The sequence below is a fragment of the Triturus cristatus genome, chromosome 10, assembly GCF_964204655.1.
Source record: "Triturus cristatus chromosome 10, aTriCri1.1, whole genome shotgun sequence".
In the NCBI taxonomy this organism is placed as follows: domain Eukaryota; kingdom Metazoa; phylum Chordata; class Amphibia; order Caudata; family Salamandridae; genus Triturus; species Triturus cristatus.
This window is the reverse complement of record NC_140593.1, coordinates 65828936-65845361: the sequence shown is the minus strand read 5'-3', so window position 1 is coordinate 65845361 and position 16426 is coordinate 65828936. Positions and strand designations below refer to the sequence as shown.

The 16426-nt window shown below is 46.8% G+C and overlaps 1 protein-coding gene across 1 annotated transcript in view; it reads left to right on the top strand.

Moving 5' to 3' along the window:
• The window catches only part of LOC146788843 (vitelline membrane outer layer protein 1-like), a 66527-nt gene extending 51143 nt beyond the window's left edge, over positions 1-15384 (top strand). The window contains exon 3 of the mRNA XM_085630433.1: positions 14998-15384. Within this exon, the coding sequence (XP_085486559.1) occupies positions 14998-15295 (298 nt within the window). The 3' untranslated portion in view covers positions 15296-15384. The remainder of the gene's footprint in view (positions 1-14997) is intronic.
• Positions 15385-16426: the final 1042 nt, after the last annotated feature.

Here is a 16426-nt window from a genome sequence, read left to right as displayed (position 1 = left end):
TAGCAGATGCCTACCCTTATATGCCAAATGTGTTTCGGTCAGAGCGACGACATGGGGTTTGTAATTCTGGAGTTCTGCCCGCACCATCTGGCGTTTGTTCATTGAATTCAGTCCGGCAACATTCCAAGATATGATTTTGATTAGCTCCATTTATAAATCGTAGAAAAAACTAAGGCCCACATAGCATAGCTCTGCAAGTTATCCTTTGCATCGAAACAAGAAAAAAGTTTTTGCGGCCAGGGGTTTATAGACCTCAGAACTATATACGGCAACAGTACTAGCAATACTATGGTAATAGACATCAGAATTCGGCACATAAGTGATACAGATGACTGCCCTTCTAACACTCTTATAGAGAATTCTAAAGTCCATTCAGTTGTCTTCAGCAAACACATAGTTATTTCAACCATACTTTGATAGAATCTTAAACTATAAATATTAACAATATTATAATTATAAGCAGTGAAGCTCAGATCAAACATTATTCCATTATTTACTCCTTTTGACATTTTTATCTGCCTTTTTCATATACTCCTGGAGCGGAGACCAAGTTCATAGTCCACTATGTCCTGTTTAGGGGGTTTGAGAGGTAACTCCCATCCCTCCTTCACCAGACACAAAGGACCCCTAATAGGATGGCCAAACAAAAGTTCAAAAGGGCTGTAACCAACCCCCTTTTGAGGCACCTCCCTGTAGGGAAATAAAAGGCAGGGCAAAAGGATGTCCCATCTGCGCCTAAGCTTTTCTGGGAGACCTTTGATCATGCTCTTCGAGGTTTTGTTGAATCTTTCAACTAAACTATTGCATTGTGGGTGATAGGGTGTGGTGAATTTGTAATTCACTCCACACTCCTTCCACATTTCAGTCAAGTAACTGGACATGAAGTTTGCATCTCTGTCAGATACTACCTCCTTAGGAAAACCCAGTCTTGAGAATACACCCAAGAGGGCCCTTGCCAGCACAGGTGCTGTAGTGATCCTAAGTGGAATGGCTTCTGGGTACTGGGAATTCTCCTCTATAGACCCCCTGGACCCATCGGGTCCTTTTTCGAGGACCTACAGTCGGCCTTATCAGTACCTTGCATGCATTCTGCGCACTGCTTGTTATTAGGCGACTTAAATTTGCACATGGACTGTCTAACCGATGCTGAAGCTACCAAACTCCGTGATATCACGGCGATGTTAGGGCTAGCCCCTTTTATCCACAGCCCCACTCACGTGAAAGGCCACACATTAGATGTGATCTTTTCCTCCAAGCCTATTGAGGTGTCCCCTCCACTCCCGGTCCTCTGGTCAGATCATTATCTGATAAACTTTGCCTTAGTGTTTGAATCTAAGCTTAGCCAAAGGGCTCTGAAGGAAGGGTCCCGGCAATCTAGAGCCTACCACCTAGTGACAGCAGATATGGTCTCCGATGCTCTCTGCCAATACCCGTGTCAACTGACAGGGGTTCTGGAAACCGACCTAATCCTGGTCCAGAACTGGATGCAGGCAAGATTCGAGGAGCTGGCCCCATTGAAGCCTGCTAGAACAGCACCTCATCTTAATTCCGCTCCTTGGTTCTCTTCCACTTTACGTACAATGCGACAAGACTGCAAAAAGTTGGAAAGGCGGTGGCGGCGCAAGTACGATCTTGTGGAGCTAACGAAATACCGCGACGCGATAAAGTCTTATTATAAACAGATTGCCGCAGCCAAAAAGAACTATCTTGAGCAGAGAATTGACAAAGCCGATAATACGAGCCGGGAACTCTTTAGGATTGTGAAGGAGTTTGTCAACCCTGTAGTAGGGACCCCGGTCCATTCACACACGGAAGAATGGATCAAACAGCTCGCCGACTTTTTTGTGACTAAAATCTTAAAGATTCAGGACACTTTACCATCTGTGGATTCCCGAACGGCTGATGCTGTGTTAGGGGATAAGTCGACCTATTTAGCTCCCTCACAGGCTGAATCTGGGCCTTTACTATCTGTCTTTCCCCAGCTGTCCTGTGAGACATCGCTTGAGCTGTTATCCCGGCTGCAATCTGGCTCGCCTCTGGATGCCTGTCCGGCGAAATGCTTGGGCAAGGTGGCCTCAGCGTTGAACAGCTTGCTGAACCCCCTGCTTAATCTATCATTGAGTTCAGGGGTGGTTCCACGACAATGGAAACACGCACTCATTCTGCCGCTGATTAAGAAGCCTCTGCTCGACCCCCTGCAATGCGCTAACTATAGACCAATCTCCCTCCTCCCTGCTCTGGCGAAGGTGTTGGAGAAACATGTTCAGCATACTCTGACCACCTTTATTGAGAACAACAAACTGCTGCATGACTCCCAGTCCGGCTTTCGTGCGAATTACAGCACGGAGACGGCTCTGGTAGAGGTTACCGACGCCATCAGGGAGACAATCGATCATGGGGGAAAGGCTATGCTAGTCATGTTGGACCTATCGGCGGCGTTCGACACCGTCCCACACGCAGGTCTCCTCTCAAGACTCAGGGAGATTGGTCTGCGAGGGACGGTGCTGGACTGGTTTCAATCCTTTCTTGCCGACCGCCGACAGGTGATCTGGGCTCCGCCGTTCTCGGCCGAAATGCTTTCGCTGGAGGTGGGGGTGCCTCAAGGTTCCATCCTGAGCCCCACCATCTTCAACATATACATGGCCCCTCTAGCGGAGGTAGCGGAGGCGTTTGGGGCCCGGGTCATCTCATACACTGATGACACCCAGCTCTTGTTCACCTGCAGGAAGGGAGAGGCCTTTAACGGCGGCAGAATCAAGGACTGTCTGAGCGCAGTCTTTGCGTGGTTTCAGCGGCACAGCCTGAAATGCAACTCAGACAAATCTGAGCTGCTCTTTTTCGGCTGTGCCCCTGATCCGGGCTGGAAGACATGGTGGCCCCAGGACATGTTCCCCCCCAGAGAAACCATCTTCTCAGGTAAAAAATCTCGGAGTGGTGTTTGACGATGATCTATCCTTCCGTCCACACATCCTGGGATTAGCAGGGAAATGTTTCAGCATCCTCAAGATGCTTAGGAAATTTCTTCCTCTGCTTTCACTGCAGTATCGTAGGAATGTAGTCCAGGCGCTTGTGGGCTCCCGCCTGGACTATGCTAATGCACTCTTTGCAGGCCTACCTAAGTATCTGTTATCCAGACTGCAGATTGTCCAGAATTCGGCGGCCAGAGCCATCTATGGGCTGCCCAGGAGAGCTAGCGCCTCTGCGCTCCTGGCTAGGCTGCACTGGCTGCCAATTTCGGGGAGAATCAGATTTAAGCTCCTCACTCTGGCATTTAAAGCCCTCCATGCGATTGGCCCTAACTATCTGAGGAAGCGTATTGCTTTCTATGTGCCGCGGAGGTTGCTGAGGTCGGCGGACCTGGCTAAAATGGAGGTGCCTGTGGTCAAACGTGTTCGGATGGGAGGTCGTTCCTTCCAATACGTGACAGCCTGCTTGTGGAACGAGCTCCCACTTTCCCTTCGGAAAGCGAACAACCTCCTGGCTTTCAGGAAGGAGTTGAAGACTCTGCTCTTTACCAAGTAATCCGCTGTGACTGTAGTAGGTTTGCCTTTGGTTTCCTGTTTCTCTGGGCCTCTTTGCTAAAGCGCCGGGACACCCTTTTGGGGTAGCCGTGCGCTCAAAAAGTTCGGCTTAACATAACATAAACCTAGTGGCATGGTCCACCACCACCAGGATAAATCTGTGCCCAGATGCTGTCTGAGGATCCATGCCATGGGACCAACAATGTCAATCCCAACCCTCTCAAAGGGAACCCCCACCACAGGTAGTGGTATCAGGGGGCCTTTATGGTTCCACCTGCCTTCCCACTGGCTTGACAGGTTACACAGGAGCGACAAAACTCCTTAGTGTCTTCAGACATGTGGGGCCAATGAAAGTGAGGAACAATTCTGTCCCAAGTTTTGTTTTGACCCAGGTGTCCTGCTAGGGGAATATCATGGGTTAGTGTCAATAGGAAGCCCCTAAACTTCAAAGGTATTACCAACCTCCTGGAAGCACCAGGCTTGGGGTCTCTACTCTCTGAATATAGGAGTTCACCATCCCAATAAATGTTATGGGTGCCACTAGCATTCCCAGCAGCCTCATCAGCAGCTTGCTTTCTGAGGGGTTCAAGAGAGGGGTAGTTGTGCTGCTCCTGGCTCAGATCTGCCCTGGAAGAGCCCCCTGTCCCCAAGAACTCAACCTGGTCAGGTTCCAGCTCCTCTGGGACAGTTTCTTCTGCAGGTCGTAGATCATCTCCCTCAGGAAGCGGATCTGTATTCTGAGTCAGGGTGGAAGGCACTGCCTTAACCCTACTGCTCCTCCTCTTGAGAGGCACCTGGTCCATTCTTCCAGAATCCAGGGCCAGTTCAGTTTTAGACATTTTGGCCTGTGACCTGGTCACAGCAAATACATGTGCAGGGATCCCTAGCATTTCTGCGTGTGTCCTGAGCTCCACTTCAGCCCATGCTGAAGTTTCTAGATCATTGCCAAGCAAGCATTCAACAGGGAGGTCTGCACTTACCACAACCTTTTTGAAGCCAGATAGCCCTCCCCAGGAGAAATTAACAACTGCCAAGGAATGGTCTGTCCTGACATTGCTAGCATTGGTCACTTGGTACATTTCACCAAGTATAATCTACCCAGGATCCACAAGATCTTTTGTCACCATTGTGACACTTGCTCCCGTGTCCCTGAATACCAAAGCCTCTTTTCAATTAATCAAAGGCTGCTGTCTGTATTTGCCCAAGTTACTGGGACTCACAAAGGAGGACATGTCCATGCCTCCATCACAGATAAGGACAGCTTGAGTTGGAACTCTGACTAGGCCAGAGTCCATCTCAGAACACAGAGTTAACCCTACTACACCCTTCTTCTGAGTATTACCACCACCAATTTTAGCTGCACTAGGGGGAACAGTTGCCTTAGGGGCAATGGTGGCTGGAGTTGAGTCTTTGGACTTGGTGCAACCACTAGTCCAGTGAGTTTTCTGTTTACAGATCTTGCACCAGGGTTTCTTTTGGCCTTTTCCTTTGTTGGATTGGGACTCCCCCCAAAGAAGATTTTTGGGGACCTTGTGAAGACTTCTGGTCTTTACCCTTCTCCCCACCCTTGTCAGAGTTCTTTGAACCTTGCTTCTTTGGGTCACCACCTTCTGCCTCACCCTGGTTCTGACCCATTTGTCTGCCTTCTTTCCCATCTCTTGGGGAGAGGTCAGATCAGAGTCCACCAGGTACTGATGCAACAGCTGATTTTGACAATTATTAAGGATCTGCTCCCTCATAATTAAGTTGTACAATCCTTGAAAGTCATGCACCCTGCTGCCAAGCAACCAGCCCTCCAGAGCCTTAGTAGCACAATCTACAAAGTCCACCCTGTCTTGATTTTGTGCCTTTTGGGTATCTCTGAACTTTAACCTGTATTGTTCAGTGGTTAGGCCAAACCCATCAATCAATGCACTTTTCAGACTGGAGTAATCATCGGCATCCTCCTCTCTAACAGTGAGGAGCTTATCTCTACCTTTGTCTGCAAAGAAGAGCCACAAGATTGCTGCCCACTGCTCCTGGGGGGACCCTTTGTACTTTACAGGCCCTTTCCAGTGCAGTAATCCATTTGTGGGTGTAATCCCCATTCTGGTAGGGAGGGACAATCTTGTTTAGGTTTCTATGGTCATGAGACCTCTCCCTAACAATAGGGATGTTGCTGCCACCATGGGACTCTAGTCCCATCTTTTGTCCAGCTCTATGGAGCTCTAGGGACTCCCTTTTTAGGGCTATCTGCCTTCTCCTAATCTTAAGCTGAGCTTCTTCATACTGGAGCAGTCTCTCCCTCCTCTCCTGAGAGGTGTCCATCCTATGAGAGGAGACAGAGGTCCCTATGGAGGCGTCAGAATGGTTAGACTCCTGAGAAGGAGATCTAGACCTTCTAGGCACACTCCCAACTCTACCTGGTGGAGTAAAGAGAGGGCCATCATGGCCATCTTCCTCATCTTCAGGAGGAGTTGCATTTTCCAGGTCAGGATCATTGTCATCCTCCTGGACAGCTCCAGAGGTCAGGTCAGGCGTGTCTGAACCCCTAGGCCCTCCCTCATCAGCTACCGCACCCACTCTACCTACCCCATCAGACCCTGAGGTCTTTCTGAGATCATCTAGGAGTAACTCTATGAGGCGTTGGGTGTTTGCACTCTTGCCTGTCTTCAACTTCCTAGTACTACACAATGCTCTCAATTCCAAGAATGGGAGTTTGTCATACTTGGAGGCTAGAAGCCCACTGGCTTCTGGCAGGGACCCACTGGTTCCTGACCTTGAAGACATTACTAGTGAGGTGTGCTGTATTCACTACCTACTCTAGTGTGGCCTACTAAACTATTGAGTTGTAGGAAGGGTGTGCTAAGCCCTTGACACACAATTCTAACTTCAGTAGAACTTACTGTATTCTAAAGCTTGTATTATATGTACCTTAGGTACCTTTAGTGGTTTTCAGTTAGTCACTCAAAACAAAAGCAAGCTGGAATCCCACACGCTGCACACCAATTTGAGAAGTTGGCCTGGTATATGCTGTCCACTAGTTATAGTGGGCACCCTGCACCAGTCCAAACAACCCCTTATTGATGATAGGTTAAAGACAACCTTTATTGAAAGCTATCCTAGTGGTAGCTATGGAGAGCAGCCTTCAGGCTAAGTCTTGAAGGAATGTAAAGCAGCTTGTTTTACCAGTCTATAATCTCTTGAGTGGCTAAATGAAAGGAGACCACACCAGGTATATATATAAAATATATGTATTTATTCCTAAACACACCCTATTAGTCTCTTTATGAGGCTAGAGGTAAAAGCACATAAGTTACACTTCCAATATTACAGTAAAGTAGCACAAATACACGTTAGGCCCTAGGGGCGGACCAAACCATATACTAAAATAGTGGTATAAGAACCACGACTTAACTAGACACAAGGCCTAGAGCCTGTAGAATCACTGGGACCCCAAGGAACAACCCATGGTAGTGACACAGGGGATCCACGGGGGCCGTGTGCAGTGTGAGAACACAGCTGCGAGCTCCCGTTAGCTTCTATGGGGAAAGTCGCGGTTAGATTTTTAAAGATAAAGGACACTTAGAATTGGACGAGGACCAAACCGTCTTGGACTTAGGCAGTTCTAGGGACAACACCCATGGGAGCACCGGAGTACTCAAGTTACCTCACCCAGGGAAGCCAGGTGCATAGGTGTCAAATGGTGCCGGGTCGCGTCGTCGTTTTCAATGGCCGCTGGCGAAGAAGTGCTGATGCCAGGAAGATGCGAAGTGTCCGAAGGGATCCAAACCTGGATCGGAGATGTGAAGAACCTGAAAGCAGAGGGGACAGAGTCTGGGTCACTTGCCAGTGACGAGGGGCACGATAGACGAATGCCCACCGATGTCGGGTATTTCAGGTAAAGAAGGTGAAGATTGACTCTTCAGCCACGAGGACCAGGAGGTGTCTAGGATGACCAGGAGCTGGATTAGAGCTGCCCCACGAAGGATGTCGAGTGTTGCAGCGTCAGTGCCCGGATTGGACAAAACAAGCCTTGGCAACAGCAACCCATGCATAAAGGAGAAAGATACTTCGGTGTGGACCAGCAAGGTCCGAGGGACTCCCCCAGCAAGGAGGAGTTAGGGCAAATCTGGAGCAACCAGGGAAGCCCAAAGAAAATCAGAGTTACCTTCACAGGGACCCACCAGTCGACGGACCAGGGATCGCAAAGGGACCTCGAGCGGGAATGCAAAGAGCAGGCTCACGGAATACTCGTAGAGTGTAGGCCCACAATCCTAAGTGCAAAAGGGGCTCGGGATCTGGGCTACAAGTAATCCAATGCACAGACTCGAGAGTCATCGGGAAGCTGATGCACTTGCAAATGTGCATGGTGTCAAAGGGTTCCGGTTCCACAGTACCCACAAGGGCTACGGGTCTCAGCTTTGCTGGAGACTCGGTTCAGCCTCTGGGAAGTCTGGAAGTCCACCTCTGGTGTTGCAAAGTCTTCAGCGTCCGGCGGGAGCTTCGGAGATGCAGACCGGGCAGATGCGTCTTTGGTGCCTGCCAAGCAGGGGAGTAACTCCTTTACTCCAAGGGAGATTCTTCAGTCATCTGGTGTTGAACAGATCATCAAAGTTCCAGGATTCGGTTTCAGAGTTTCGTACAGGGATATCTAAAATTCTGGTTACAGAGGTTCCTTCTTCATACCCAAGGAAGGGGTTGGACTAACTCAGGGGACCCACCTATGGGAGGGTTTGGAAAGAGGGGTGGCTACACCCATTTCCTCTGTCCAGTTTCACGCCAGAGCAGGGGCTGGTAGCCCCTGCAACCGATTAGAGCTCGACTGTGCACAGGGACACCAAATGTCCCCCAGTGCAGGACTTCAAAGCACTCCTGGAGTGCTCCCACCCAGCCCTAATCCACTAACGCCTGTCTGGGAGATGGTAACACCTCCCTGTGACAGGAAACCTATTGTCCCGGCCTCCCCTGCTGGAGTTTCGGTCAGCAGGAGGAGGCCAGACTCGTGTCTGTGGCTGCAGCATCCATTTTGTGATGCCAGGGCTCTTTTAAGCTGGTACCGGTAATACCGGTGCTGTCATGTCTCTTCCTCTAGAAGGGTGGGATCATACTCCCTCACCAGTTACTGGTGTGGGGGTATGATTCCAAGGTGTTTGACACCAAGCACGGCATGTTTCCGTGCAGCCAGTCCAAAGTTAGCATTTACCGTTGGGTTATAATTAAGGCTCCCTGTTTTCCGTTTTACTGATTTTTACAGAAAAAAACAGACAGAAACCATTTATTTTCCTGCCTGAATTTATTTTTAAATGTGGATAAAAACGGAAATTGGATTTTGTTTTTGAGATTATAAATGCTGCCAATCATGACTGCCAGGCCAATAGCTGTGCTGATTGCCAGGTAAGGGGTTAAAAAAGGCTTAAACAGCAGTAGATGTGCACAACCTTGATACTAAAATGTTCATATTTTCTTATAAGTGCATTGAATTATTATCTGTGGGTGTTCCTATCACTGGAACTTATCTGGCGTTCAAGTATAAATGCACATTTACTGGTTACATAAATGTGGGAAAATACTAGTTTCATCTTAATTTATTCACAAAACCCCAAATAAATATGGATAAATCCAGATATCATTCGCAAAAAATAAACATGGATAAATACAGACGGAAATGGCAAAAAAATAAATGCCATAAAGCCGGGAGCCCTAGTTATAATGCACTTAAGAGTATATGGTCAGGCTGCATCACAGACAACCCCCGGAGAAGAGATTCCAAAGGCTGCAGAGGGGCTCTGCTCATGCATGGGCACCCTCTCACACAAAACCAAGCACCCTGCTTTCCGGATTGATAAGGCCTGCCATGGGGGTGACTGATAGGTTTCTGTGTGCAGTGATAGGTGAGATATAGTGAACCTATATCTCTGTAAGGGTTGCATGCACCACCTTACCCAGGCTGCAGTATCAGACCTGTGGTGTCATTTTGGATGGCTTCCCAGGGGTGGCATAATGCATGCTTCAGCCCCTGGTAGGCCTCTGTGGTACCTATGCCCTGTGTACATAGTATACCATATATTAGGGACTTATAAGGGCACCTCAGAATCCAATCTGTGGTGTACCTAAGGTACTAAGAATCAATTTACAGAGGTAGCAGCTAGGCTGGGGTCCTGACTAGCAGGGCCCCAGCCAGACTAAAGTCGGAAAACAGTGTTACAGCAGCAAAAAGTGGGGGTAACCATAAGAAGCAGATCCTACTCTCCTACAGAGTCCACCTAACCTAGTACCCGAGTTCTTCTAAACCGCTATTCAGAAGGACTTGCTGAATCCTAAAGAGTCCACCTAACCTAGTACCCGAGTTCTTCTAAACTGCTCTTCAGAAGCACCTGCTGAATCTTAGGAAGTCCACCTAACCTAGTACCCAAGGTCTTCTAAACCGCTCTTCTGAAGCACCTGTTGAATCCTAGGGAGTCCACCTAACCTAGTACCCGAGGTCTACTAAAGCGCTCTTCAGAAGCACCTGTTGAATCCTAGGGAGTTCACCTAACCTAGTACCCAAGGTCTACTAAACTGCTCTTCAGAAGCACCTGTTGAATCCTCGGGAGTCCACCTAACCTAGTACCCGAGGTCTACTAAAGCGCACTTCAGAAGCACCTGTTGAATCCTAGGGAGTTCACCTAACCTAGTACCCAAGGTCCACTAAACTGCTCTTCAGAAGCACCTGTTGAATCCTCGGGAGTTCACCTAACCTAGTACCCAAGGTCTACTAAACCGCTCTTCAGAAGCACCTGTTGAATCCTAGGGAGTTCACCTAACCTAGTACCCGAGGTCTACTAAACCGCTCTTCAGAAGCACCTGCTGAATCCCACAGAGTCCACCTAACCGAGTACCCGAGGTCTTCTAAACCGCTCTTCTGAAGCACCTGTTGAATCCTAGGGAGTCCACCTAACCCAGAGGTCTTTAAACTTTTTGATGCCGAGACCCCCGTGTCAAAATCTTTTCGGCGTAAGGACGCCCACTGACAAAAAATTCTAGAACTTGGTATTCCTCATCATTGACAACTATCAACAACCATAAACGCCCCCAATTCCAACAACAAATCTTTTTTACGGTGGGGAAATAATATTAAACAGTGTTTAGCAAAGCAAAGGTTAATGATCCTAGGGGTGTGGTCAGAGGTGTAGCTAAAAACAAAGGGGCTCATTTATGAGGAATTGGCAAAGGGCAGACCAGCAAGTCCTCTGGCTGCGCTGCCCTGCGCGTTAATGTGAAAGGGCCGGAATGCACCTTATTTATGAAATATGGTACATTTCTGTCCTTTCCCCCTGCGTTGGCGCACACATTGCTGCCTAGCGCCAACATAGTAAGCATTGTTTTTGTGCAGGGAGGGACACCTTCCTGCACAAAAACAATCCAGAGAGGGGTGTTCCTCTTTCTGTGTGTGCTGCAGAAAGTGGAAATAATGAAGAGAAATGAAAACATTTCTCCCCGTTATGCCTGCTCTGAGGAGGCGTAAGCTTTTGGCGCTGCCCCGGGTTTACATGGTTTTGTAAATCTGGGGCAGCGTCACAATCCATGGGTGTTGCGTTGGAACACCCACCGCAACGCCCATGGAACGCCTACTTGACGCAGAGTAAGGCTTCGCAGCGACTTGCACTGCTTTGTCTAACTCCATATCTATGAGGCCACGCAGAGCCGCGCTGGGTGACTTTGCGTCGCCACATAGATATAATTGAGACGCTTGCGCTGCTGGAGCTTCAAAAAAGTGACGCTCCAGCGGCACAAGCGTCTCATAAATAAGCCCCAAAATATTTTGTTTGTTTTTAAGAACTTTCACAATTCGGTAGCTACATATATAATAATGGATAGCTTAACTGAAAAATACATTTTAAAAATATGTTACTCAGTGGGAAATGCACTGTAGTACATTATGAAACCAATATTAGTTAATGCACTGCAGAGGTCTGTGTCTGTAACCAGAGAGCCAGAGATTTATATTTGGTTGGTGCAGTGGAGAATAGTGATGTGTAATTTTTTGTGCTACGAGACCACAGGCTGTGACAAAAAGCACTGTGAATGCGGAAGTCATTATTTTATAATATTTTAAGATAAAATGGAGCTTTCAAAATGTAGATTTTAGTAATACCAGTACATAAGTAATGTAATTTTCTTTTACATAACTGTCCCTTCAACCCTCCTCAGGGGTACTAAGCGCTGTGTAAATACAGTTATGATTAAAAGCACGCACTTCACAGCCCAGGTATTAACTCTTCCTACTACCACTGAAAAATAAACAAGTCTTTGCACTCACAATGCTGGGAGTGATTACCGCTCCCAAGCACCCTTTACATTTGCAGATTAACTCATAGCTGCATTTGCATTTCATTCAGCCAAGCAGGCACCCTGGTGTGAGGGATTGTTTTACCTCTCTGCCCGGCCTCTTGTTTTCGCCGCACAGGAGACTCGAGTAACTTCAGCAATCAAGTTCAGCAGAAGCATTTTACCGATCAGAATGAAGCGTCCCGAACTGTTGTCTTTATCCTAAATGAAAATCACATTTTTGGATTCCAGGCAGAAGTGAGGCCTGGAAATGTGCGACCCCCTTTCCATGACTCCAGGGCCCCCCTGGGGGTCGCGCCCCACAGTTTGAAGACCTCTGACCTAACGTAATACCCAAGGTCTACTAAACCGCTCTTCAAAAGCACCTGTTAAATCCTAGGGAGTTCACCTAACCTAGTACCCGAGGTCTACTAAACTGCTCTTCAGAAGCACCTGTTGAATCCTAGGGAGTTCACCTAACCTAGTACCCGAGGACCTCTAAACCGCTCTTCAGAAGCACCTGTTGAATCCTAGGGAGTCCACCTAACCTAGTACCCGAGGTCTACTAAACTGCTCTTCAGAAGCATCTGTTGAATACTAGGGAGTTCACCTAACCTAGTACCTGAGGTCTACTAAACCGCTCTTCAAAAGCACCTGTTGAATCCTAGGTAGTTCACCTAACCTAGTACCCGAGGACCTCTAAACCGCTCTTCAGAAGCACCTGCTGAATCCTAGAGAGTCCACATAACGAGTACCCGAGGTCTTCTAAACCACTCCTAAGAAGCAGCTGCTAGAGAGTCCACCTAACCTAGTACCCGAGGACTTCTAAACCACTCTTCAGAAGCACCTGTTGAATCTTAAGCGTCCACCTAAACTCACACATGAGCGCTTCTAAAACAGTTCTGAAGCCCCTGCTGAATATTTCACAGTATGCCTAACCACACCTGCAAACTCATCTAACCCACTGTCCTGAGACCACCGCTGAATCTTAATGGGTCCATTATTCGAAGCAATGTAAAGAATTAATTACAGTTAGTTTAGTTATATTTTAATAAAACGTATTGCTAAATTATGTTTTAATGAAAACAAGGGTATTAACATCTTTTACAATTATATAATAACTATGTGTGATTTTTATGTTTTTTAGCAATAAATTATATTTATGTATATATTTAACTAATATAAATATTTTAATTTAATTAAACATAATTTACTAATGTTGCAGTTTCAGTGGTTCGCCATGTGTGGTGCTGGACTTACTACTGTATTATTTTCAGTATTAAAATCGTGAAAATCCAAAAGTAGTAAACTTACTCAAAAGTGTAAATGACTTAAAAAATACTCAATTACTCAAAGAAGAAAAAAAAAACACAACACAGGTGAAGTATCTCCATATTTATTGAAGGTTGCCACCGACACCGTGCTCTCTCCTAAAACACATAACGCCCAACATGTTTCGGGCAGCCTGCCCTTGATCACTGGCTTATGAGCGCCGCATCACAGCTGTGCAAACTTTGCCAATACGACCCTCCCATATGGGACTTCTGTTGCTTTGCATTATGGGTCAGGTAGTTCTGCATTTCCACAGTGGGTGATTGTGATTTGCTGCGTCCATAAACATTTCTTTCCCCAAGTGGGTTGTGATGGAGGTGAAAGCAACACTGTCCTGCAATTTTTATGGACACAGCAAATCACTATGAATTATGGGAAATGATCCATTAAAGAATTTATTGAACAAGTTATACTTCAGTTGTTGATGTACTTGGAAAAAAATAAGGTCTAACTTGCACTTCGACCTTGGAGCGAGGGGCCAAGTAGAAGTTCAGAAAAAGCTAAGAAATAAATTAAAAAATACTGCTATTATTGTGATTGCCCTGAAGAAGACCTTCTGAGTCAAAACGCGTTGGCTACGGTCGTTTTTAAGAAGATTTTCTCAATAAAAAAACCAAGAATTAAGAACCTGCAGAATACATTTGCCTTTTCTCACGTTGTTTATATTTGCAAATTACATTAATTTCTTGACCTATTGGAGTGCGGAATCGCTGTATTTGTTGTAAATTTATAGGATTTGTTTCCTAGGAGGTTTAAGGGGTATTGAGCCTCTGATTGTCTGCACCCGTGAATTCTGTAAAAATATTAACCTCTGTACATTAAGATAGGTGCAGTGACAATTACCCCATACCCCTTGTTTGTTGTTCATTTAAGGTATCCAATTTTACCTTGGCCATAGATTAGGCCTTTCCTTATGTTGGAGTTTTATATGACATTAAAAATTGTTGGAAACGCCTGGTTGATGCCAAAAGATCAGAGTCCGTAAAAACTGAGGGAGAGGTTTTTAGGCTTGCACAGAAGTTTGGGTCGAGAGCACCAAGGGATCTTTCAAAAACGTATCAAACAAAGTGCATTACATAGCTACGCTATGGCAGCGAGGTTTGGAGGTACACTAAGGTGGATCGGATTCAGACTATGGAGAACAACTTTCTGAGCAAATTGGCCCAGGTTCCCCAGTCCACCATGGCGTTTTCTGTGCACGCGGAATTGGGGCTTGAATATGTCTCGTACCCAGTCGCTCTAAGCTCGCCCCTGTGCTGGATTAGGATTTGGAGTAGGGAGGAGCTGAAGTTAAGTCGGTTGATTCTTGAGGAATGTTTGTCTCTGGACGGGGTAATTAGTATACCATGGATTGCTAATGTTCTGGCATCTTTTTTCTCTCTAGGTAGGCTTGATATATATTCAGACAAGACAAAAATTAATTTTAGATTTAGTTTAAAATGTAAGGTTTATGTGAAATAAAGATAAATTGAAGTAGTAGCAGGAGATAGTGAGAGAATACTATTAGAAAAGATCAAGGTGTCTTGGAAACTTCCTTGTTGTGGATAATGTGTTGTAAACATTTCTTTGTTTTTAAAGTCCAGATGTGCTATGCCTTTTATCCACATTTGCTGTGCTCTGATCCAGATGTGTTATGCTTTTGATCCAGATGTGTTATGCTTGTGATCCAGATGTGGAATGCTTTGATCCAGATGTGGAATGCTTTGATCCAGATGTGGAATGCTTTTATCCAGACGTGCTCTGCTCTGATCCAGATGTGCAATGCTCTGAACCAGATGTGCAGTGCTCTGATCCAGTTGTTGCTGAACCCCACATGCAGACATCTCAATAAATGTTCTATTGTGCCTCTTTCCAGATTTGGCAAATGGTCGAGGGTGACGTGGTGCCCGGATGGATACCTGAAATCCTTCCAGTTGAAGGTGAAGGAACCCCGGGGCGCTCTGGACGACACCGCTGCCAACACCATCAAGTTCCGCTGTACCTCGGGCGCCATTATTGAAGGGGAGGTGGGAGACTTGGGTCAGTATGGTGACTGGAGCGACGACTGTGCACGCGGTGGCATCTGTGGCATACAAACCAAGGTGGAGCCCTACGGTGGGGCCTTTGTGGACGACACCTCCCTCAACGATGTGCGCTTCCACTGTTGCGAGTAAATCTCAGTGTGATGTGGCTGGGTTTGTAGATTGGACGGGTCTAGTCTTTGGGGCGTTGCAATCTGCAATAAATAACATTATAGAACTACTGACATTAGTTGGCATCCTTTGAACCAAAGGCCACAGTCGGTCTCAAAGCAAACATACACACACCTACACACACCTACACACACACACACCTACACACACACACACACCTACAGAAACACACACTCACGCACACCAAGACACGTGCACATGCGCGCACACACACACACACATGCATAAACACGCACACATACCCACATGCACGTGCACACACATGCACACGTGCACCCACACACATATGCACACACACAAATTGTTTGTTATGTCTTGAATTGAGATTTGTGTTTATATTGCTCCCCCCAAAGGGCCTCAGTCTCACACAACAGTGACAATAAGAACATCTTTCTTACCCTTCTAAAGGGTGATGTGAACAAGAGGGATCTGACCTGGGGTGATGTGCAGTGCCTTCACCCAGTGCACCCTCAGAACGGAAGCGTCCACTGGGATCAATGGTACCCAGGAGCGAACAAATGCTGATGACGTTTGAAACTTATCAATGGTAGATGTGTCGCACGGGTATTGAAGCAAAGCATAAACACACCGCATACAGTCTACACAGCTCCAGACAAGCACACGGGAAGCGCCCTCGCCTGGCTATAGAGCTACAAATCGGGGGAGGACCCAAACCTGTGCTAATCCATCAAGTTGACTTTTGGACGATCTGCAAGCCACACGTAGTCTATGTCCAAGCCTACATTTAAAAGATGTAGATGTTTTAGCCCTAATATAGGTTGATTGGTTCTTTTAGAGTCACAGATCAGTTGCTTTGAAATGAATGAATGAATGAGATAATTTATAAAGCGCGCAGCTACTCAAACAGAGTGTCCCTGCTCTCATGGTCCCCATCTATCCTGCATGAAAGCCCCTAGCTGTTGAATAAGCCAGGTTTAAGCAGTAGCATAAAACTACAGTGTCAGTTGTGGAATGGCCAGGTTTTAAGCAGCTTCTTGAAAACGGCGAGGTTTGTCACAGACCTGAGGGATAACAGAAGAAGATTCCAGGATTGGGCTCCCAGAAACCTAAAAGAACTACCTGCAGACCTGG